The 24,693-nt window shown below is 41.1% G+C and overlaps 1 protein-coding gene across 1 annotated transcript; it reads left to right on the top strand.

Moving 5' to 3' along the window:
• Positions 1-22,951: 22,951 nt before the first annotated feature.
• On the top strand, positions 22,952-24,227 carry LOC125520367 (probable pyridoxal 5'-phosphate synthase subunit PDX1.1). Its single transcript, XM_048685272.1, has one exon. The coding sequence runs from the start codon at positions 23,106-23,108 to the stop codon at positions 24,048-24,050; it is 945 nt and encodes a 314-aa protein (XP_048541229.1). The 5' UTR covers positions 22,952-23,105; the 3' UTR covers positions 24,051-24,227.
• Positions 24,228-24,693: the final 466 nt, after the last annotated feature.

Here is a 24,693-nt window from a genome sequence, read left to right as displayed (position 1 = left end):
TCTATAGTCACCTAATATGTGTTATGATCGGCAACCCCGAAGTGACAATAATCGGGACACTCCCGGTGATGGACCATAGTTTTAGGAGTTCATGTATTCACTATGTGCTTAATGCTTTGTTCCGGTTCTCTATTAAAAGGAGGCCTTAATATCCCTTAGTTTCCAATAGGACCCTGCTGCCATGGGAGGGTAGGACAAAAGATGTCATGCAAGTTCTTTTCCATAAGCAACGTATGACTATATACGAAATACATGCCTACATTACATTGATGAATTGGAGCTAGTTCTGTGTCACCCTATGTTATAACTGTTACATGATGAACCACATCCGGCATAATTATCCATCACTGATCCGGTGCCTACGAGTTTTCCATATACTGGTTCTCGCTTATTTACTTTCCCACTCCTACTGTTACAATCACTACAAAATACCAAAAACATTACTTTTGATGTCTTTACTTTGTTGCCGTTACCACCACTATCATTCACTTTGCTACTAAACACTTTGCTGCAGATACTAAGTTTCCAGGTGTGGTTGAATTGACAACTCAGCTGCTAATACTTGAGAATATTCTTTGGCTCCCCTTGTGTCGAATCAATAAATTTGGGTTGAATACTCTACCCTCGAAAGCTGTTGCGATCCCCTATACTTGTGGTTATCATCCCTCTCTGGTGGCCATCTTCATCATCCCGACGCTCTCCATGATGAGGAGGGAGTAGTTCTCCCTCGGGGCTGAGGGTATGTACCAGTAGCTATGTGTTTGATCTCTCTCTCTCTCTCTCTCGTGTTCTTGAGGTGGTACGATCTTGATGTATCGCGAGCTTTGCTATTATAGTTGGATCTTATGATGTTTCTCCCCCTCTACTCTCTTGTATGGATTGAGTTTTCCCTTTGAAGTTATCTTATTGGATTGAGTCTTTAAGGATTTGAGAACACTTGATGTATGTCTTGCGTGGGATACCTGTGGTGACAATGGGGTATTCTATGATCACTTGATGTATGTTTTGGTGATCAACTTGCGGGTTCCGTGACCTCAGGAATCTATGCATAGGAGTTGGCACACGTTTTCGTTTTGACTCTCCGGTAGAAACTTTGGGGCACCTTTGAGGTTCTATGTGTTGGTTGAATAGATGAACCTGAGATTGTGTGATGCATATCGTATAATCATACCCATGGATACTTGAGGTGACATTGGAGTATTTAGGTGACATTAGTGTTTTGGTTGATTTGTGTCTTAAGGTGTTATTCTAGTACAAACTCTAGGGCTGTTTGTGACACTTATAGGAATAGCCCAACGGATTGATTGGAAAGAATAACTTTGAGGTGGTTTCATACCCTACCATAATCTCTTCGTTTGTTCTCCGCTATTAGTGACTTTGGAGTGACTCTTTGTTGCATGTTGAGGGATAGTTATATGATCCAATTATGTTATTATTGTTGAGAGAACTTGCACTAGTGAAAGTATGAACCCTAGGCCTTGTTTCAAGCATTGCAATACTGTTGTGCTCACTTTTATCATTCCTTACCTTGCTGTTTTTGTATTTTTAGATTACAAAAACTAGTAGCTACCATCCATATACCACTTGTATCACCATCTCTTCGCCGAACTAGTGCACCTATACAATTTACCATTGTATTGGGTGTGTTGGGGACACAAGAGACTCTTTGTTATTTGGTTGCAGGGTTGCTTGAGAGAGACCATCTTCATCCTATGCCTCCTACAGATTGATAAACCTTAGGCCATCCACTTGAGGGAAATTTGCTATTGTCCTACAAACATCTGCACTTGGAGGCCCAACAACGTCTACAAGAAGAAGGTTGGGTAGTAGACATCAAGCTCTTTTCTGGCGACGTTGCCGGGGAGGTGAGTGCTTGAAGGTATATCTTTAGATCTTGCAATCGAATCTTTTTGTTTCTTGTTTTAGCACTAGTTTAGTTTATAAAAGAAAACTACAAAAAAATGGAATTGAGTTTGCCTCATACGCTTCATCTTTTTAATATCTTTCGTGAGTATGATGGAAAGGAAAATTGTGCCAAAGTGTTAGAAGAAGAATGCATTAGAATGTTTGGCACTAAATATTTGAATGATGAGCATGATTGCAATGTTGTTAGTATGAATTCCTTGAATATCCATGATGCTAATGATATGCAAAGCCACAAGCTTGGGGAAGCTATGTTTGATGAAGATGATATTTTTGTCCCCCAAGTTTTGATGAGCAAATTTATTATGATGGAACCTCCTATTTATGATGATTATATTGATGAAAGTGGATTTGGAGAGGTCATGACTTTATTTTGTGATGAATCCACTATTCCGGAAGAGGTTCCAATTGATTATGAGAACAAAGTTGCTATCTATGATGATTATTGTGATGACTTGTATGCTATAAAGAAATGATATCCATGAAACTTGTCATCATGATTTTAACTTTCAATTGGATTATGCCTCACATGATAGTTATTTTGTTGAGTTTTTGCTCCCACTATTATTCATGAGAAGAAATTTGCTTATGTGGAGAGTAATAAAATTTCTATACTTGTAGATCATGAAAAGAATGCTTTATGTGATAGTTATATTGTTGAATTCATTCATGATGCTACTGAAAATTATTATGAGGGAGGAACTTGTGCTTGTAGGAATTGCAATAATATCAAGTTTCCTCTCTACATGTTTGAAAATTGAAGCTATGCTTGTTTTGCCTGCTATGCTAGTTGATTATTGTTCCCCATAAGTTGTTTGCTCAAAACATCCCTATATAGGAAGTGGGTTAGACTTAAATGTGCTAGTTATATTCTTCATGATGCTCTCTTTATGTTACAATTCTTATCTTTTATGAGAGCATGATTGAAATCATCATGCCTAGCTAGGGGCATTAAACGATAGCGCTTGTTGGGAGGCAACCCAATTTTATTTTAGGTCCTTGATTTTTCCTGTTAGTAATAAATAATTCATCTAGCCTCTATTAGATGTGTTTTATGCTTTTAATTAGTGTTTGTGCCAAGTAGAACCGTTGGGAAGACTTGGGGAAAGTCTTGTTGATCTTGCTGTAAAAACAGAAAACTTTAGCGCTCATGATAATTGCTGCCATTTTATTGGAGAGTGATATTTAGTTAATTATTTTTTGCAGATGATTAATAGATAAATTACTCATGTCCAGAAAGTTATTTTAGACTTTTTGGTTCCATAAGTTTGCGTTAGTACAGATTACTACAGCTGTTCTGTTTTTGACAGATTCTGTTTTCCATGTGTTGTTGCTTATTTTGATGAATCTATGGCTAGTAAAATAGTTTATAAACCATAGGGAAGTTGGAATACAGTAGGTTTAACACCAATATAAATAAATAATGAGTCCATTACAGTACCTTGAAGTGGTGTTTTGTTTTCTTTCGCTAACGGAGCTCACGAGTTTTCTGTTAAGTTTTGTGTTGTGAAGTTTTCAAGTTTTGGGTAAAGATTTGATGGACTATGGAATAAGGAGTGGAAAGAGCCTAAGCTTGGGGATTCCAAAGGCACCCAAGGTAATATTCAAGGACAACCAAGAGCCTAAGCTTGGGGATTCCCCGGAAGGCATCCCCTCTTTCGTCTTCGTTCATCGGTAACTTTACTTGGAGCTATATTTTTATTTACCAGATGATATGTGTTTTGCTTGGAGCGTCATTTTATTTATTTTTAGTTTTGCTTGCTGTTTGAATAAAATACCAAGATCTGAAATTATTAAATGTTAGAGAGTCTTCACATAGTTGCATAACTATTTGACTACTCATTGATCTTCACTTATATCCTTCGGAGTAGTTTGTTGTTGCTCTAGTGCTTCACTTATATCTTTTTCGAGCATGGTGGTGATTTTATTTTATAGAAATAGATGAACTATCATGCGTCACTTATATTATTTTGAGAGTCCTAAACTAGCATGGTAATTTTCTTAAATAATCCTAATATTCTAGGCATCCAAGAATAGCAAAAACTTTCATATAGAGTATTGAATACTAAGAGAAGTTTGATGCTCGATGATTGTTTTGAGATATAAAGATGGTGATATTAGAGTTGTGCTAGTTTAGTAGTTGTGAATTTGAGGAATACTTGTGTTGAAGTTTGCAAGTCCGGTAGCATGCACGTATGGTAAATGTTGTGTAACAAATTTGAAACATGAGGTGTTATTTGATTGTCTTCCTTATGAGTGGCGGTCGGGGACGAGCGATGGTATTTTCCTACCAATTTATCCCCCTAGGAGCATGCGCGTAGTGCTTGGTTTTTGATGACTTGTAGACTTTTTCAATAAGTTATGTGAGTTCTTTATGACTAATGTTGAGTCCATGGATTATACGCACTCTCACCCTTCCATCATTGCTAGCCTCTTCGGTACCGTGCATTGCCCTTTCTCACATTGAGAGTTGGTGCAAACTTCGCCGGTGCATCCAAACCCCGTGATATGATACGCTCTTTCACACATAAACCTCCTTATATCTTCCTCAAACAGCCACCATACCTACCTATTATGGCATTTCCATAGCCATTCCGAGATATATTGCCATGCAACTTTCCACCGTTTCATTTATGACACGTATCATCATTGTCATATTGCTTTGCATGATCATGTAGTTGACATATTACGTCATTTTGCATCATGCTTTTATATCGATATTTATTGCATTATGGGTTGTTATTACACATTATGTCACAATACTTATGCATATTCTCTCTTATTTTACAAGGTTTACATGAAGAGGGAGAATGCTGGCAGCTGGGATTCTAGGCTGGAAAAGGAGCAAATATTGGAGACCTATTCTGCACAGCTCCAAAAGTCCTGAAACTTCCCGGAAGGCATTTTCAGAATATATAAAAAATACTCAGCGGAAGAGATTCACCAGGGGGGCCACACCCTGCCCACGAGGGTGGGGGCGCGCCCTACCCCCCTGGACGCGCCCCCTACCTCGTGGGCCCCCTGGTGGCCCTCTGGTGGCCATCTTATGCTATATGAATCTTTCGATGGAAAAAAAATCATAAGCCATCTTCTCAGACGAAACTCCGCCGCCACGAGGAACCTTGGCGGAACCAATCTAGGGCTCTGGCGGAGCTGTTCTGCCAGGGAAACTTCCCTCCCGGAGGGGGAAATCATCGCCATCGTCATCACCAATCCTCCTCTCATCGGGAGAGGGTAATCTCCATCAACATCTTTATCAGCACCATCTCCTCTCAAAACCCTAGTTCATCTCGTGTATCCAATTCTTGTCTCCAAGTCCGGGATTGGTGCTAGTAGGTTGCTAGTAGTGTTAATTACTCCTTGTAGTTGATGCTAGTTGGTTTAATTGGTGGAAGATCATATGTTCAGATCCTATATGAATATTAATACCCCTCTGATTTTGAACATGTTTATGCTTTGTGAGTAGTTACGTTTGTTCCTGAGGACATGGGAGAAGTCTTGCTATTAGTAGTCATGTGAATTTGGTATTCGTTCGATATTTTGATGAGATGTATGTTGTCTCTCCTCTAGTGGTGTTATGTGAATCGACTACATGACACTTCACCATTATTTGGGCCTAGAGGAAGGCATTGGGAAGTAATAAGTAGATGATGGGTTGCTAGAGTGACAGAAGCTTAAACCCTAGTTTATGCGTTGCTTCGTAAGGCTGATTTGGATCCATATGTTTCATGGTATGGTTAGGTTTACCTTAATACTTTTGTTGTAGTTGCGGATGCTTGCAATAGAGGTTAATCATAAGTGGGATGCTTGTTCAAGTAAGAACAACACCCAAGCACCGGTCCACCCACATTATCAAATTATCAAAGTACCGAACGCGAATCATATGAACGTGATGAAAACTAGCTTGACGATATTCCCATGTGTCCTCGGGAGCGCTTTTCCTTATATAAGAGTTTGTCCAGGCTTGTCCTTTGCTACAAAAAGGATTGGGCCACCTTGCTGCACTTTATTTACTTTTGTTACTTGTTGCTCGTTACAAATTATCTTATCACAAAACTATCTGTTACTACTTATTTCAGTACTTGCAGAGAATACCTTGCTGGAAACCGCTTATCATTTCCTTCTACTCCTCGTTGGGTTCGACACTCTTAATTATCGAAAGGACTGTGATAGATCCCCTACACTTGTGGGTCATCAAGAATCTTTTCTGGCGCGTTGTCGGGGAGTGAAGTGCCTTTGGTAGGTGGAATTTGGTAAGGAAAATTTTATATAGTGGTGCTAAATTTACTGTCACTTGTACTATGGAAAGTAATCCTCTGAGGGGCTGTTCGGGGTATCTTCACCCCGACCAGTAGAGCAAAGAGTTGCTCCTAAACCTAATTGAAAATGAAAATGAAAATGAAAATGTTCCCTTTGAAATTCCTTCGGGTATGATAGAAAAACTGCTAGCTAATCCTTTTTTAGGAGATGGAACAAAACATCCTGATGAGCATCTGATATATATGTGGATGAAGTTTGTGGATTATTTAATCTTGCAGGTGTACCCGAAGATGTTGTTAAGAAGAAGGTATTCCCTTAATCTTTGAGGGGAGATGCATCAACATGGTATAAGCTATGTGATGATTTGGGGTCTTGGAATTACAAATGATTGAAATTGGAATTTCATCAGAAGTTTTATCCTATGCATCTTGTTCATCGTGATCGCAATTATATATATAATTTTTGGCCTCACGAAGGAGAAAGCATCGCTCAAGCTTGGGGGAGGCTTAAATCAATGTTATATTCATGCCCAATCATGAGCTCTCAAGAGAAATGATTATTCAAAAAAAAATTATGCTCGGCTTTCTGATAACAATCGCACCATGCTTGATACTTCTTGTGCTGGCTCTTTTATGATGAATACTATTGAATTCAAATAGGATCTATTGGAAAGAATTAAACACAATTCTGAAGATTGGGACCTCGACAAAGGTAAGGAGTCAGGTATGACACCTAGTTTTGATTGTGTTAAATCTTTTATGGATACCGATGTTTTCCGTAAATTTAGCACTAAATATGGGCTTGACTCTGAGATAGTAGCTTCTTTCTGTGAATCTTTTGCTACTTATGTTGATCTCCCCAAGGAGAAGTGGTTTAAATATCATCCTCCTATAGAAGTAAAAGTAGCTGCACTATTAAAGTTGAAGAAAAGATTGTCACTTATAATGATCCTATTGTTCCTACTTCTTATGTTGAGAAACCACCTTTTCCTGTTAGGATAGAAGATCATGCTAAAGCTTCAACTGTGGTTCGAAAAAGCAATATTAAAACTTATACACCTCCTGAGCAAGTTAAAGTTGAACCTGATATTGCTATTGTTAAAGATCTTTGATCTGATAATATTGATGGGCATGTTATTCATTTCCTTGATGAGACTGCTAGAATTGCCAAACCTTGTGCTAAAGATAAAAACATACCGGTGGTAGGCATGCCTGTTATTTCTGTTAAAATAGGAGATCATTGTTATCATGGCTTATGTGATATGGGTGCTAGTGCTAGCGCAATACCTTATTCCTTTTATCAAGCAATTATGCATGATATTGCACCTGCTGAGATAGAAGATATTGATGTCACAATTAAACTTTCCAATAGAGATACTATTTCACCAATGGGAATTGTTAGAGATGTTGAAGTCTTGTGTGGGAAAACTAAATATCCTGCTGATTTCTTGTTCTTGGTTCCCCACAAGATACTTTTGTCCCATTATATTTGGTAGACCCTTCCTGAACACTGTTAATGCTACCATAGATTGCAAAAGGGATGTTGTTACTATCGGTTTAGATGATATGTCTCATGAATTTAATTTCTCTAAATTTAGTAGACAACACTTGAAGAAGAATTACCTAGTAAGGATGAAATTATTGGTCTTGCTTCTATTGCCGTACCTCCTAGTGATCCTTTAGAACAATATTTGCTAGACCATGAAAATGATATGTTTATGAATGAAAGAAGGGAATAGATGAAGTATTCTTTAAACATGAACCTATTCTGAAAAACAATTTACCTGTTGAAATCCTAGGGGATCCTCCTCCACCCAAGGGTGATCCCGTGTTTGAGCTTAAACCGTTACCTGATACTCTTAAATATGCTTATCTTGATGAGAAAAAGATATATCCTGTTATTATTAGTGCTAACCTTTCAGAGCATGAGGAAGAGAGATTATTGAAAACTCTGAAGAAGCACCATGCTGCTATTGGGTATACTCTTGATGATCTTAAGGGCATTAGTCCCACTCTATGTCAACATAAAATAATTTGGAAGAAGATGCTAAACCAGTTCATGATCATCAACGACGGCTGAATCCTAAAATGAAAGAAGTGGTAAGAAAGGAAATACTAAAGCTCCTTGAGGCAGGTATAATCTATCCCGTTGCTGATAGTCAGTGGGTAAGTCCTGTCCATTGTGTCCCTAAGAAGGGAGGTATTACTGTCATTTCCTAATGATAAAGATGAATTGATTCCTCAAAGAATTATTACAGGTTATAGGATGGTAATTGATTTCCGCAAATTTTAAGGCAACTAAAAAGATATTACCCTTACTTTTATCGATCAAATGCTAGAAAGATTATCCAAACATACACATTTTTGCTTTCTAGATGGTTATTCTGGTTTCTCTCAAATACTGTGTCAGCAAAGATCAATCAAAGACTACTTTTTACATGCCTTTTGGTACTTTTGCTTATATACGTATGCTTTTGGTCTATGTAATGCACTGCTACTTTTCAAAGATGCATGATGGCTATATTCTCTGACTTTTGTGAAAGATTTGTGAGGTTTTCATGACGATTTCTCCATCTATGGATCTTCTTTTGATGATTGCTTGAGCAACCTTGATCGTGTTTCGCAGAGATGTGAAGAAACTAATCTTGTCTTGAATTGGGAAAAGTTCCACTTTATGGTTAATGAAGGTATTGTCTTGGGGCACAAAGTTTCTGAAAGAGGTATTGAGTTGATAAAGCCAAGGTTGATGCTATTGAGAAGATGCCATGTCCCAAGGACATCAAAGGTATAAGAAGTTTCCTTGGTCATGCCGGATTTTATAGGAGGTTCATTAAGGACTTCTCGAAAATTTCTCGGCGTCTAACTAATTTATTACAAAAAGATATACCATTTGTTTTTGATGATGATTGTGTAGAAGCATTTGAAATACTTAAGAAAGCATTGATCTCTGCACCTATTGTTCAGCCACCTGATTGGAATTTACCCTTTGAAATTATGTGTGATGCTAGTGATTATGCTGTAGGTGTTGTTCTAGGGCAAAGAGTTGATAAGAAATTAAATGTTATTCAATATGCTAGTAAACCCTAGACAATGCTCAAAGAAATTATGCTACTACTGAAAAAGAATTCTTAGCAGTTGTATTTGCTTGTGATAAGTTCAGACCTTATATTGTTGATTCTAAAGTAACTATTCACACTGATCATGCTGCTATTAAGTATCTTATGGAAAAGAAAGATGCTAAACCTAGACTTATTAGATGGGTTCTCTTTCTACAAGAATTTGATTTACATATTGTTGATAGAAAGGGAGCTGAGAACCCCGTTGCAGACAACATGTCTAGGTTAGAAAATGTGCTTGATGACCCACTACCTATTGATGATAGCTTTCTGATGAGCAATTAAATGTCATAAATGCTTCTGATACTGGCTCCATGTATGATGATTATGCTAATTATATCGTTGCTAAATTCCATACCCTAAGTTTTCACATACACAAAAGAAAGTTCTTCTATGATTTGAGGCATTATTTTTGGGATGACCCACATCTTTATAAAGAATGGGTAAGATGGTGTTATTAGACGTTGTGTACCGAGCATGAATAGGAACAGATCCTACGCAAGTGTCACTCCGAAGCTTATGGAGGACACCATGCTGGAGATAGAACTGCACATAAGGTATTGCAATCTGGTTTTTATTGGCCTACTCTCTTCAAGGATGCCCGTAAGTTTGTCTTATCTTGTGATGAATGTCAAAGAATTGGTAATATTAGTAGACGTCAAGAAATGCCTATGAACTATTCACTCATAATTGAACCATTTGATGTTTGGGGCTTTGACTATATGGGACCTTTTCCCTCCTTTAATGGATATACACATATTCTAGTTGCTGTTGATTACGTTACTAAGTGGGTAGAAACTATTCCAACTAGTAGTGCTGATCATAACACTTCTATTAAAATGCTTAAAGAAGTTATTTTTCCAAGATTTGGAGTCCCTAGATATTTAATGACTGATGGTGGTTCACATTTTATTCATGGTGCTTTCCGTAAAATGCTTGCTAAATATGATGTTAATCATAGAATTGCATCTCCTTATCACCTCAGTCTAGTGGTCAAGTAGAATTGAGTAATAGAGAGATCAAATTAATTTTGCAAAAGACTGTTAATAGGTCTAGAAAAAATTGGTCAAAGAAACTTGATGATGCATTATGGGCCTATAGAACTGCATATAAAAATCCTATGGGTATGTCTCCGTATAAAATGGTCTATGGAAAAACATGTCACTTGCCTCTCGAACTAGAACACAAGGCTTATTGGGCTATTAAAGAACTTAATTATGATTTTAAACTTGCCGGTGAGAAGTGGTTATTTGATATTAGCTCCCTTGATGAATGGAGAACCCAAGCCTACGAAAATGCCAAGTTGTTTAAAGAAAAAGTTAAAAGATGGCATGACAAAAGGATACAAAAGCGTGAGTTTAATGTAGGTGACTATGTATTGCTATACAACTCTCGTTTAAGATTTTTTGCAGGAAAACTTCTCTCTAAATGGGAAGGTCCTTACATTATCGAGGAGGTCTATCGTTCCGGTGCCATAAAAATCAACAACTTCGAAAGGCACAAATCCGAAGGTGGTGAACGGTCAAAGAATCAAACATTATATCTCAGGTAATCCCATAAATGTTGAAACCAATATTATTGAAACCGTAACCCCGGAGGAATACATAAGGGACACTTTCCGGAACGTTTCAGACTCCGAAAAGGAATAGGTATGTGGTACGGTAAGTAAACCGACTCCAAAACAGTTTTTAAGGCAATATTTCTCCGTTTTGGAATATTTAGAAAAATAGAAAAATAAGTAGCAGTCCGGGAAGGACACGAGGGCTCCACGAGGGTGGAGGGTGCGCCCTACCCTACTGGGCACGCCCCCTACCTCGTGGGCACCTCGTGTGCTCTCCGGACTCCGTTTTCGTAAGAAACGTATTTTGGTCGGTAAAAATTCATTATATAATCTCCCGGAGGTTTTGACTCCCGTATCACGCAAAAATCTCCTGTTTTTGTTTCGAGCTGTTTTTCTGACAGATCCAGGTCATCATGTCGTCTTCAAGCGCCCCAAGGACCAGTTCTTTGAGAAGGTCATCAACCCCTACCTCGCAGAAGTGCTGCAACACCCTCAAACCATTGAGATGCGTGAGGGGTTGTTGCACATCCGCGATGCTGAGGGACCAAGGAAGACCGGAAGCACGGAGGCAAGGCTCGAGGCATTGGAGCAAGAAGTTTTCAAGTGTCAGGAGATGGTGGAGCGTGGACTCGATTCCAATCACATTATGATCACGGAGTTCACCAACAACCACAAGCTGGACGTCAAGGACATTGGGGAGGCCATCTTCAAGCTTCATGAGAAAATCGAGCACCTCCAAGCCCAGATCTATGACCTGCAAAATCAAAACTGTGAGTATGAATATAGATTCAAGAGGATGAGTTTGGCTGCAGATTTGAGGTTTCAGGAGACTCGATCATCCTTCTATGATGGTGAGCCTATGCCTTGGAAGAAGGACGACAAGCCTACGCCATCAACAAAATCACCACCGTCTCCACCAACAAAGAAGAATTGATCTGGTATGGGCACTCCACTTGGCAACTGCCAAGCTTGGGGGAGTGCCCCGGTATCGTATCACCATCACTTTATCTTTACCGTTTTTCTTAGTTCGATCCTTTTGGTAATATCTTGATCTAGTAGAATAAAAGTTCTTAGTATGATCTAGTTGTGAGTTTTGCTTTATATCCTTCTATGTAATCGAGTCCGTGAGCTATATAATAAAGATTAGTGTTGAGTCAAGGGCTTGATTATTTTGCCATGATCCTAAGAATAAAAGAAAAGAGAAAAATAAAAAGAAACAAAGAGATCATATGGATCTTATGGAGAGTAATGAGCTCACATAGAAAAAGTATGATGAATAAAAGTTGTTGAGAGTTGACAAACATAGTTTTGGTCATCGTTGCAATTAATAGGAAGTAATAAAGAAAGAGAGGTCTTCACATATAAATACACTATCTTGGACATCTTTTATGATTGTGAGCACTCATTAAAATATGACATGCTAAAGAGTTGACGTTGGACAAGGAAGACAACGTAATGGGTTATGTTTTCTTACATCTGAGATAAATTATATTGTCATGGATCATCCAACATGGTTGAGCTTGCCTTTCCCCCTCATGCTAGCCAAATTCATCGCACCAAGTAGAGATACTACTTGTGCTTCCAAATACCCTTAAACCAGTTTTGCCATGAGAGTCCACCATACCTACCTATGGATTGAGTAAGATCCTCCAAGTAAGTTGTCATCGGTGCAAGCAATAAAAATTGCTCTCTAAATATGTATGACTTATTAGTGTGGGAGAAAATAAGCTTTATACGATCGTGTGATATGGAAGAAATAAAAGCGACAGACTGCATAATAAAGGTCCATATCACAAGTGGCAATATAAAGTGACGTTCTTTCGCATTAAGATTTTGTGCATCCAACCATAAAAGCGCATGACAACCTCTACTTCCCTCTGCGAAGGGCCTATCTTTTACTTTTATCTCCTACTTGCATAAGAGTCATGGTGATCTTCACCCTTCCTTTTTACATTTTATCCTTTGGCAAGCACAATATGTTGGAAAGATCCTGGTATATATGGCTAATTGGATGTGAGTTTTCATGAACTATTATTGTTGACATTACCCTTGAGGTAAAACGTTGGGAGGCAAAACTATAAGCCCCTATCTTTCTCTGTGTCCGATTAAAACTCCATACCCATAAATTGCGTGAGTGTTAGCAATTGTGAAAGACTAAATGATAGTTGAGTATGTGGACTTGCTGAAAAGCTCTTATATTGACTCTTTCCTATGTTATGATAAATTGCAATTGCCTCAATGACTGAGATTATAGTTTGTTAGTTTTCAATGAAGTTTATGATTCATACTTGAAATTGTGATTGAATTGTTACTTTAGCATAAGAGATCATATGACAAAATATATATATGTTGTTCTAAGAATGATCATGATGCCCTCATGTCCGTATTTTATTTTTATCGACACCTCTATCTCTAAACATGTGGACATATTTTTCGATTTCGGCTTTCGCTTGAAGACAAGCGAGGTCTAAGCTTGGGGGAGTTGATACGTCCATTTTGCATCATGCTTTTATATCGATATTTATTGCATTATGGGCTGTTATTACACATTATGTCACAATACTTATGCCTATTCTCTCTTATTTTACAAGGTTTATATAAGAGGGAGAATGCCGCAGCTGGGATTCTGGGCTGGAAAAGGAGCAAATATTAGAGACCTATTCTGCACAGCTCCAAAAGTCCTGAAACTTCACGGAAGACTTTCAGAATATATAAAAAATACTGCAGGAAGAAGTTCACCAGGGGGCCACACCCTGCCCACGAGGGTGGGGGCGCCCTACCCCCTGGGCGCGCCCCCTACCTCGTGGGCCCCCTGGTGGCCCTCCGGTGGCCATCTTCTGCTATATGAAGTCTTTCGATGGGAAAAAATCATAAGCCATCTTCTCGGACGAAACTCCGCCGCCACGACGGAACCTTGGCGGAACCAATCTAGGGCTCTGGCGGAGCTGTTCTGCCGGGGAAACTTCCCCCCGGAGGGGGAAATCATCGCCATCGTCATCACCAACGCTCCTCTCATCAGGAGAGGGCAATCTCCATCAACATCTTCACCAGCACCATCTCCTCTCAAAACCCTAGTTCATCTCTTGTATCCAATTCTTGTCTCCAAGTCCGGGATTGGTGCTAGTAGGTTGCTAGTAGTGTTAATTACTCCTTGTAGTTGATGCTAGTTGGTTTATTGGTGGAAGATCATATGTTCAGATCCTATATGCATATTAATACCCCTCTGATTATGAACATGTTTATGCTTTGTGAGTAGTTACGTTTGTTCCTGAGGACATGGGAGAAGTCTTGCTATTAGTAGTCATGTGAATTTGGTATTCGTTCGATATTTTGATGAGATGTATGTTGTCTCTCCTCTAGTGGTGTTATGTGAACGTCGACTACATGACACTTCACCATTATTTGGGCCTAGAGGAAGGCATTGGGAAGTAATAAGTAGATGATGGGTTGCTAGAGTGACAGAAGCTTAAACCCTAGTTTATGCGTTGCTTCGTAAGGGCTGATTTGGATCCATATGTTTCATGCTATGGTTAGGTTTACCTTAATACTTGTTGTAGTTGCGGATGCTTGCAATAGAGGTTAATCATAAGTGGGATGCTTGTCCAAGTAAGGACAGCACCCAAGCACCGGTCCACCCACATATCAAATTATCAAAGTACCGAACGCGAATCATATGAACGTGATGAAAACTAGCTTGACGATATTCCCATGTGTCCTCGGGAGCGCTTTCTCATATAAGAGTTTGTCCAGGCTTGTCCTTTGCTACAAAAAGGATTGGCCACCTTGCTGCACTTTATTTACTTTTGTTACTTGTTGCTCATTAAATTATCCTATCACAAAACTATCTGTTACCACTTATTTCAGTACTTGCAGAGAATACCTTGCTGGAAACCGCTTATCATTTCCTTCTGCTCCTCGTTGGGTTCGACACTCTTACTTATCGAAAGGACTACGATAGATCCCCTATACTTGTGGGTCATCAGTGGACGTGAGGTCCACGATGGAAATGTTGGCGCCTTGGTCGTCGCCATCCCACCGGGCCGACTGATGGTTCATCGGTGGCGCGTAGGAAGCATGGCTGGCTAGCTATGTTCTCCTCCGCGATCGCCTGCAGTTGCACCTCTGCGGCTGCCACTTCCTGGTGTCTACTACATAACTTATTCTTGTAGACTCGTGTTGGGCCTCCAAGCGCAGAGTTTTGTAGGACAGTAGCAATTTTCTCTCAAATGAATGACCTAAGGTTTATCAATTCGTGGGAGACGTAGAATGAAGATGGTCTCTCTCAAACAACCCTGCAATAAAATACAAGAAATCTCTTGTGTCCCCAACACACCCAATACAATGAAAAATTGTATAGGTGCACTATTTTAGCAAAAAGATGGTGATACAAGTGTAGTATGGATAGTAGATATAGGTTTTTGTAATATGAAAGTAAAAAAACAACAAGGTAGCAAGTAAAAAAAGTGAGCACAAATGGTATTGCAATGCTTGAAAACAAGGCCTATGTTTCATACTTTCACTAGTGCTATTTCTCAATAGTGCTAACATAATTGAATCATATAACAATCCCTCAGCGTGCGACAAAGAGTCACTCCAAAGTTCTTATCTAGCGGAGAATATAAGATGAAATTGTTTGTAGGATACGAAACCACCTCAAAGTTATCCTTTCCGATCAATCTATTGAGCTATTCCTACAAGTGTCATAAACATCCCTAAAGTTCCTACTAAAATAATACCATAGATACACATCAACCAACTCTAATGTCACCTAGATACTCCAATATCACCACAAGTATCCGTGAGTTGATTATACGATATGCATCAAACAACTTCAGATTCATAATATTCAATCCAACACAAAGAACTTCAAAGAGTGCCCCAAGATTTCTACCAGAGAAAGTAGGACGAAAACGTGCATCAACCCCTATGCATAGATTACCCCAATGTCACCTCGGGAATCCGCGAGTTGAGTGCCAAAACATACATCAAGTGAATCAATATAATACCCCATTGTCACCATGGGTATTCATATGCAAGACATACATCAAGTGTTCTCAAATCCATAAAAGTATTCAATCCGATAATAGTGAAACCTCAAAGGTAAAAACTCAATTCATCACAACAAGATAAAGAGGGAGAAACACCATATGATCCAACTATATTAACAAAGCTCGCGGTACATCAAGATCATGCCAAATCAAGAACACGAGAGAAGAGAGAGATCAAGCACATAGCTACTAGTACATACCCTCAGCCCCGAGAGTGAACTACTCCCTCCTAAAATTAAGTGGGCCTAGTTTGAATTATTCTACTTATGATAAGGAATTACATGCTCTTGTTCGAACTTTGGAAACATGGCAACATTATTTATGGCCCAAAAATTTTGTTATCCATTCTGACATGAATCTTTCAAACATATTAATAGTCAAGCTAAACTGAACCGTAGACATGCTAAATGGGTTGAATTTATTGATACTTTCCCTTATGTCACTAAACACAAGAAGGGTAAAGAAAATGTTATTGTTGATGCATTGTCTCGTCGTTATACTATGCTTTCACAACTTGACTTTAAAATGTTTGGTTTGGAAAACCATCAGAGATCAATATGTGCGTGATGCTAAATTTAAAGATGTGCTACAGAATTGTAAAGAAGGGAGAACATGGAACTAGTTTGTCATTAATTATGGATTTGTGTTTTGTGCTAACAAGCTATGCATTCCAGCTACCTTCGTTCATCTTTTGTTGTTGTAGGAGGCGCATGGAGAAGGATTAATGGGACACTTTGGTATGAAGAAGACAAAGGACGTACTTTCTACACATTTTTTGGCCAAAGATGAGATAGGATGTTGAGTGATTTGTTGCTCATTGCACTACATGTCAAAATGCTAAGTCACGACTCAACCTCATGTTATCTAGCCTGCTACCAATGCCTGAAGAAATACACTGACAGGTTAGTTACCTCCAACCAAACAAGGGGAGAACAATTTGTCTGAGAGTTCAAAGACATCTCATAACCATGTTCATATAAACGATATCTCACAATTGTGATCTTCTTCATTAAATTCATTGCAGTGTCCACATACTATGTTTCATATCATGATACAAGTTTCCAGCCATTTTTGGAGATGTTTATGGGCTAAGTTAGACTAAACTTATTTTAGTACTACATGTCACCCCCAAACGATGGAACAAACTAAAGTAGTCAATAGAACATTGTCTACTATGCTTAGGGCTGTTTTGAAGAATAACTAAAATGTGGGAAGAATGCTTGCCTCATATTGAATTTGCTTATAATCGTTCATTGCATTCTACTACTAAGATGTGCCCTTTTGAATTGTGTATGGTTTCCTACCTCGTGCACCTATATTTATTGCCTCTTCCATCTTCGGAGAAGGTTAATTTTGATGCTAAACAACGTGCTGAATTGATCTTAAAAATGCATCAGTTAACTAAGAAAAATATTAAGCGCATGAATGCTAAATATAAACTTGCTGGAGATAAGGGTAAAACATATGTTGTCTTTGCACCTGGAGATCTTGTTTGGTTACATTTGCGTAAGGATAGGTTTCCTCATTTGTGCAAGTCTAAACTAATGCTACGTGCTGATGGTCCTTTTAAGGTGTTACAGAAAATAAATGATAATGCATATAAACTTGAGCTACCTCCAGATTTTGGGGTTAGTCCCACTTTTAATATTGCATATTTGAAGTCCTATTTGGGTGAGGAAGATGAGCTTCCGTCAAGGATGACTTCATTTAAAGAAGGGGAGGATGATGAGGACATCAATACCATTGTTACACCCACATCCCCTGCTGCTATACATACTGGAACAATTACTAGAGCTCGCGCACGTCAATTAAATTACCAGGTACTTTCGTTTCTTGGTAACGATTCTAATGTTTATGAGAATATGATGCTTCCTAAATTAGATACAGTTATTTTTCTTACAAATGGAGGCCCTAGCTTGGACAAGAAGGATGAACATTGGAGCAAGATCAAGCATGGAGATGATGGCATGCGCAAGGGGAACAAGAACAATATTTCAAGTGATGATTTCAGGACTTTGGAGCCACCATAATGAGTGCATGAAGGCTTGGGTGAAATATACAAGATGTCACATCATAAATTTTGTCCAGAGGCTATTATAGGTGCTGGGTCACCTTATCATTGGGCCAGGCCCATGTAATTTTGAAATACTTCAGTATAGACTATTTTTAGACTCCGTATGTGTGGGGAAATAGAGTTAGGGTTTGTTGGGACCCCTCCTCTAAGGGGTCACAAAATTCCCCCCTCTTCCTTCATATATACAACCCTTACGGCATCATTTAGATTTTGGGTTTTGTTTAGATTAAAGTTCTCCATAGCCACAACTTCGCGTACTTCGTTTGTGTTCAACGACCAGACCAAGACGTCACAGAATCCCACCTTGATCATTAGAGCTTTCCTCTTATATTCGCAATATCCAGATTTCAATTTCAGTTTCTTGCTTGTTCTTCGTTTGCGTGTAGAAAACAGACCCTCGTGGTCAAGTTGATCATGCTCCGGAGTGGTCAATAACCTCTTGGAGTTGGTTTAGCTATTGCTAAGGCGCGACGTCCTCGCACGTTCGTAGTCGGATCGTCAAAGTCTAATCCACAAAAAACGATAGTCATCATCTAATTGAAAAACGGGACACCTTTGCCTCTATCATATTCCAATTCAAATTCTAAAAATCTAGAAGCTTGCACAAAAATAATAGGGTCATTATACACAAGAAAATATTTCTAGTACCGATGAATGTTTGGAAAATCATTTTATGCAAATGGTTTTAATACGGGCTATTAATTAAATCCCCAATATGGATTAGGGTTTCTAAAATAGCGAAATTAATTTCATAAATTCTGAAAGTGCACTAAAAATACGTTATGCGTGTGGATGATATGTTCACAACCGGCTTTGAAAGATTTGTGATGCGACACCTATATTAGCAGACTTTGTAACACTTGGGTTTGTTTTTTAGGTGACTTTATTAAATTGTATGGTTGTAATTTGTTTATGTAAAAATCTGATGGTTGTGATTTTTTGGTGTGATTATGAAGATCTAATGGTTGTCATATCTACCGATAGAAAAGATACACCAGATGAATGGACCATTTTTTGTAGAATTTCCAGGTATCTAGAATATTTGTTTGTTTTCCGTCCGTATATATTTCTTAATATAGTAGATAGAATGGATGGATACAATATATTTTTGTCCGATTATGTATATCTTATGATATGTTTAATCCAGTTATAAAAATCTAACGAACGTCTAACATATGTCATATATTAAATAACAAATCTAGAGGCTTAAAATAATTCTGTCGACGTGAATCAATGTGGGTTCTCGACGAAAAACTCGTATTGTGCTCATGTGAATCAATGTGTTGTCTCAAATAGAAACATAGTTCCACTCTTTTCCGTTGTGACCGAATACTTTATGTTTTTTGAGAGAGAAATATGCTAGTAGTGCGGTGGCCTAGGCTTTGGTAATTTCAGAATGTTCAACTAGGACCTACTTGCTCGCCAGGCATGGCGCCTCCTATCTAAACCTAGTAGTCTTTCCGCACAGTCACTCAAAGCTCGCTACTATCTGGACGGATGACTCAAGGACATTGTGTTCTCGGGCAACACTTGGTAACTTGGAAAGGGATCACGCACGGATCCTGAAAAAGGGTTAATTTGACGTGTTGGGAATGGTTGGCAAATCTGCATATGGCGTGACAGATGGCTGCCACGGGAGCAATCCAGTGAGCTCATCACACCTTAAGGCACTTGCAGGCTCAGGAGAGTGTCGGGCCTGCTGGATAAGCATGGCGCCTGGCGCCTTGACCTCCTCAGGCAATACTCCCTCCCCATTAACGTCGACATCATGACGACTCCCACACGCGCGTCCAAGGACGTTCTTCCCTGGACACCGGAGAAAACTGGCATATTCTCCGTTCGTTCAGCGTACACTTCGCCATGGACGAGCGCAAGCGTCCATTGGTGAGCGCATCGAGCAGGGCGGTGGATGGTCGTCACGCCATCTGAAAGACCATATGGGGGTGCCCTGCTTCCCCAAAGGTACAAGTGTTTTGCCTGGCGTTTGGTTTCCAACTCACTTGCTACATGGGCTAATAAACATTCACAACACTTGAAGACTAACGAATGTGCTCTCTCTGTGGTATGGCATGCGAAGATGGTTTCCACACTATGTGTAGATGCCCTCGAGTGATGAGTCTCTGGCGTGCAATGGCGAAGGGTTGGATGATTCTAGACATTGCTGTGGTCCGGAACACTGGGCCGGAGTGGCCACCAGCTACGAGCTTGTCGAGAGGGAGTGGCACTCACCTTGGAGTGGGTCTCGTTACCATTCATTCTTGAAACTGATAGGTATGAAGTAGCTTAACTAGATGAGTATTGATAAGTCTCGTGATGCATGTCTTGTGCATGAGATACCTGTTTCGAGCACAGAGAGAGAGAGGTGAGATATATTAGGCGCACTAGAAATAATGTTAGCCATGAGTTAGGCAGGATAGGGCGAATGGATATTAAAACCACAGTGTGGATGCGGTCCAATCAGGATGGGGTTGTAAAACTATGTGAGTTGGAAAACCGCAGTGTGGTTGCAGTTCAGTCCAGATGGGGTTGTAAAACTATGTGAGTTGGATTGATCTGATCTAGGTTGATTAATGAGAACCTTCTTTTACCTGCAAAAATAAATAAATATGCTAGTGCGGATAAAATAAATAAATAAATATGCGAGTCTAGTTGTTTTAATATCTTTTTCTTTTGAGGGAAACAACTTGAGAATTCAGATTGAGATATTGATTTAATTTTTTAGGCAACCGAGATTTTTTTAGTTTGAACACAATACGGACACGAGCGCTCATATAAAACAAATCAACATGTTATCTTGAAACATTATGAAATTACCGTAAATACCATCCACAATAAATACGAGCATCAGGATTTAAAACCCCTGATACCACTCTCCTTTCCAGCACGTTTTTTTGAGGGGTCTATAATCTTTATTAAATAACAATGTTCAAAGGGGTACAGACGATGTGGGACAAAACATTAAGCCACACGTGGCGCCCGGTAGAAAGAGAGGAAGCTGCCTTTGCTAGCAAGTGTGCTTCCCCGTTGTGTTTCCATTTCTCATGAATGATCTGAAACTGCTGGAATGCGTGGCGTTGATGATCAATATCCCTCAAGATCGTAGCATATCGGCAAGGAGCAGACTTGTCCAAGTTAGACACCACTTCTGCAGAATCCGTGGCAATACAAATCGAGTTTAAATGCAGATCCGTAGCAAGTGCGAGACCTTCACTACATGCTCGAGCTTCCAGTGTTGCCGGGTCAACAAGGCCATTTGAAACGACAGCCGACACACCCAAATAGTGTCCAAATGTGTCTCTGCATACAGCCACTGCCGCACCCTTAGTTCCATCTCGTGATAGACCCCCATCAACATTGCTTTTAGCATCACACTCAACGGGTGGCAGCCATACACCCCTAGGCGCATTCGTTCCTGTGGCATGCATGCCCCTTGAGTTTGCAGGCACATCCTCGACCCTAACCTACATGTCCTCTGGCCTTGCCGTCGTGCCCCTGGGCTGAAGTGAAGGGCGACATGGAAGTGATTCTAGCTCCTCAATGAATTTGGTAATAAAGCATGCAGTGCTCATCGGACTTTGGAATTGTTCGTCGTGTATGGCGCGTCTCCGTGCCCACCAGATTGCCCACATTGTAATGAGGACACGAGTAAGCTCTGCCGGTGGCAGTGTGTCGAACAACCAAAACAGCCATACCTTAGCATTTTTCGAGCGGTTCGAGATAACAACGTCGGTCAGCTCCTCCTCCATGAGTGCCCACACACATTTTGCCATGCGACATTCAAATAATGAGTGACGCCATGAGTCTTGGACCGCATGCCAAATCCCACATGCCGGCGTATCAGCCATCGTCCTGTGATTACGGACATCACCAGTAGGTGGCGAAGTTTGAGCAAGCCGCCATGCAAACACACGGATCTTAGATGGCACTTTCATACCCCAAAGCTTCTTCCAAGATTTCCTTTCTGCCTCCAAATTAGACTGGCCCGGTTTATGTTCCAGCCAGTCGGTTCGATATTTCTTTGTCCCAGACAGCAATCTATAAGCTGATCGAACTGAAAAAATGCCCCTCTTCTCATAATGCCATGACCAGAAGTCCTCCTGCACCCGCATACTTAGAGGAATATTAAGAATGGCCTCCTTATCCATGTCAATGAAGTGCTCATCTAACTTGGCTTGATTCCAGGATGCCGAGCTGTGATCAACAAGTTCTGAAACCAAACGAGGTGGGTTCACTGACTTTGAGCAGATAGGTTTCAATAGGTAATCACGAGGTATCCAATTATCAAGCCATATGTCAGTGTTCTCCCCCATACCAATCCTTTTAATAAGACCAAGCTTGAGAGTATCTCTACCTTCCAAAATTGATCGCCATACCTGAGAGGGGTAATTTCCCAATTCCGCCTCTAAGATGGAGCATGTGGGGTAGTAAACAGCCTTGAGAATCCGGACACTCAAGGACGTAGGGTCCTGAAGTAAGCGCCATGCTTGGCGAGAAAGTAGCGCCAAATTGAAGAGCTCAATGTCACGGAATCCCATACCGCCCATGAACTTTGGTTGAGTCATAACTTTTCAAGAAACCCAAGTTGTCTTTCTTTCGCCTTTCCTTGAATCCCACCAAAATTTGCGGAGTAGCCCATTGATATGTTGATAAAGCCCTCTAGGAAACTTAAAGCATGCTATCGAATAGGTGGGAATTGTCTGTGCAACAGACTTGATGAGAACTTCCTTACCCCCAACCAAAAGCACTTCTCCATCCAGCTCTGAACTTGTTTTCAGATCCTTTAGATATTTAAAAGAACCCTCCTTTGCACGCCCAACATCAGAAGAGTACTTTTCAGAGAGCTTTTCATTTTGTACATTCAGTACATGCTTGATTTCCAGCACGTTGGTTCGCTTTGGGCAACCGAGATAATGGCTAGGATAAAATTGGATTGTTGGACCGGAAGGAATGGCCCATTAGCCCGGCTGTCTCCGCGTGTCCAGTTGCAAGTCAAGTCCAGCTCCACTTCTCCTCTACCACTCCACTAGAGCAGAACCACATCTCATCCATCCCCAACCCCAGCCCCAAACCCCCCAAAGTGGAAGAGAAGATTGTTGCGGCGGCGGATCGGAGTGAGAAGAATCAATGGCTTCCGACGGCGTGGTGGCCCTGTACGGCAACAACAAGGCGGTGGTGGAGCCCTCCGCCAAGCCTGCCGCCGCCACCTTCTCCGTCAAGGTGGGCCTCGCCCAGATGCTGCGCGGCGGCGTCATCATGGACGTGGTCACCGCCGAGCAGGCGCGCCTCGCCGAGGAGGCCGGCGCCTGCGCCGTCATGGCGCTGGAGCGCGTGCCCGCCGACATCCGCGCCCAGGGCGGCGTGGCCCGCATGTCCGACCCGGCCCTCATCCGCGACATCAAGCGCGCCGTCACCATCCCGGTGATGGCCAAGGCCCGCATCGGGCACTTCGTGGAGGCCCAGATCCTGGAGGCCATCGGCGTGGACTACGTGGACGAGAGCGAGGTCCTGACCCTCGCCGACGACGCCCACCACATCAACAAGCACAACTTCCGCGTCCCCTTCGTGTGCGGCTGCCGCGACCTGGGGGAGGCGCTCCGCCGCATCCGCGAGGGCGCCGCCATGATCCGCACCAAGGGCGAGGCCGGCACCGGTAACGTGGTGGAGGCCGTCCGCCACGTCCGCTCCGTGATGGGCGCCGTCCGCGCCCTGCGCAACATGGACGAGGACGAGGTCTTCAGCTACGCCAAGCAGATCGCCGCCCCGTACGACCTGGTGATGCAGACCAAGCAGCTGGGCCGCCTCCCGGTGGTGCAGTTCGCCGCCGGCGGCGTGGCCACCCCCGCGGACGCCGCCCTGATGATGCAGCTCGGGTGCGACGGGGTGTTCGTCGGCTCCGGCATCTTCAAGAGCGGCGACCCGGCGCGTCGCGCCCGCGCCATCGTTCAGGCCGTGACGCACTACAGCGACCCGGAGATCCTGGCCAACGTCAGCGCGGGGCTCGGGGAGGCCATGGTGGGGATCAACCTGTCCGACCCCAACGTGGAGCGCTTCGCCGCCCGATCCCAGTAGCTTCATACCTTGTTGCCAAGTTGGTGCCATGGATCGTCGTCGTAATAACTTGAATCTGGCTTTGCATCATGTGTCGTTTTGTTCCTCTACTCTAGGTGCATCATCATGTATTATCCAGCAGAACTATCTTGGGTGTTGGTTGCCAGTTGAGATCAGCCGAGGGATTTTGCTCTTCAAGTGCTATGCTCTAGTTTGATGTTGGTTGCCCGTGTTTGTCCCAAACTGGAGTGTGGAGATTGATTGTTTTGTTGGAGATGGCGAAAATGACTGGTCTTGGCGTTGGTTTCCCTGGCCTGACCAGACAACAAAATCCCCGTTTCCTCTTCTTACACCTACTCCCTCCGTTCTTTTTCAACTTTGAAAGTCAAACTTTTTATGTTTGATCATATTTATACAATAATAGATGAACATTTATGCCATCAAATTAGTAGCATCAGCTTTACGATAAAATATATTTTCGTCATATATCTATTTGATTTCATAAACATTAACATGTTCTTGCACAAACTCGATCAAACTTTAAGATAGTTTGACCCTCCAACAAAGTTACATTTCTTTTATAAAGACGGATAAAGTATGTACTATCCCACGTCTAGATATATCTATTTGGACGGCAAGTAATGGATAAAGTATGTACTATCCC

This window comes from Triticum urartu, chromosome 7, assembly GCF_003073215.2.
Source record: "Triticum urartu cultivar G1812 chromosome 7, Tu2.1, whole genome shotgun sequence".
NCBI lineage: Eukaryota > Viridiplantae > Streptophyta > Magnoliopsida > Poales > Poaceae > Triticum > Triticum urartu.
Note: the sequence above shows the minus strand (reverse complement) of the source record. Positions and strands in the feature narration are given on the sequence as shown.

Coding starts and splice junctions, on each gene's coding strand:
- LOC125520367 (XM_048685272.1), top strand. CDS start 23,106: ATGGCTTCCGACGGCGTGGTGGCCCTGTACGGCAACAACAAGGCGGTG.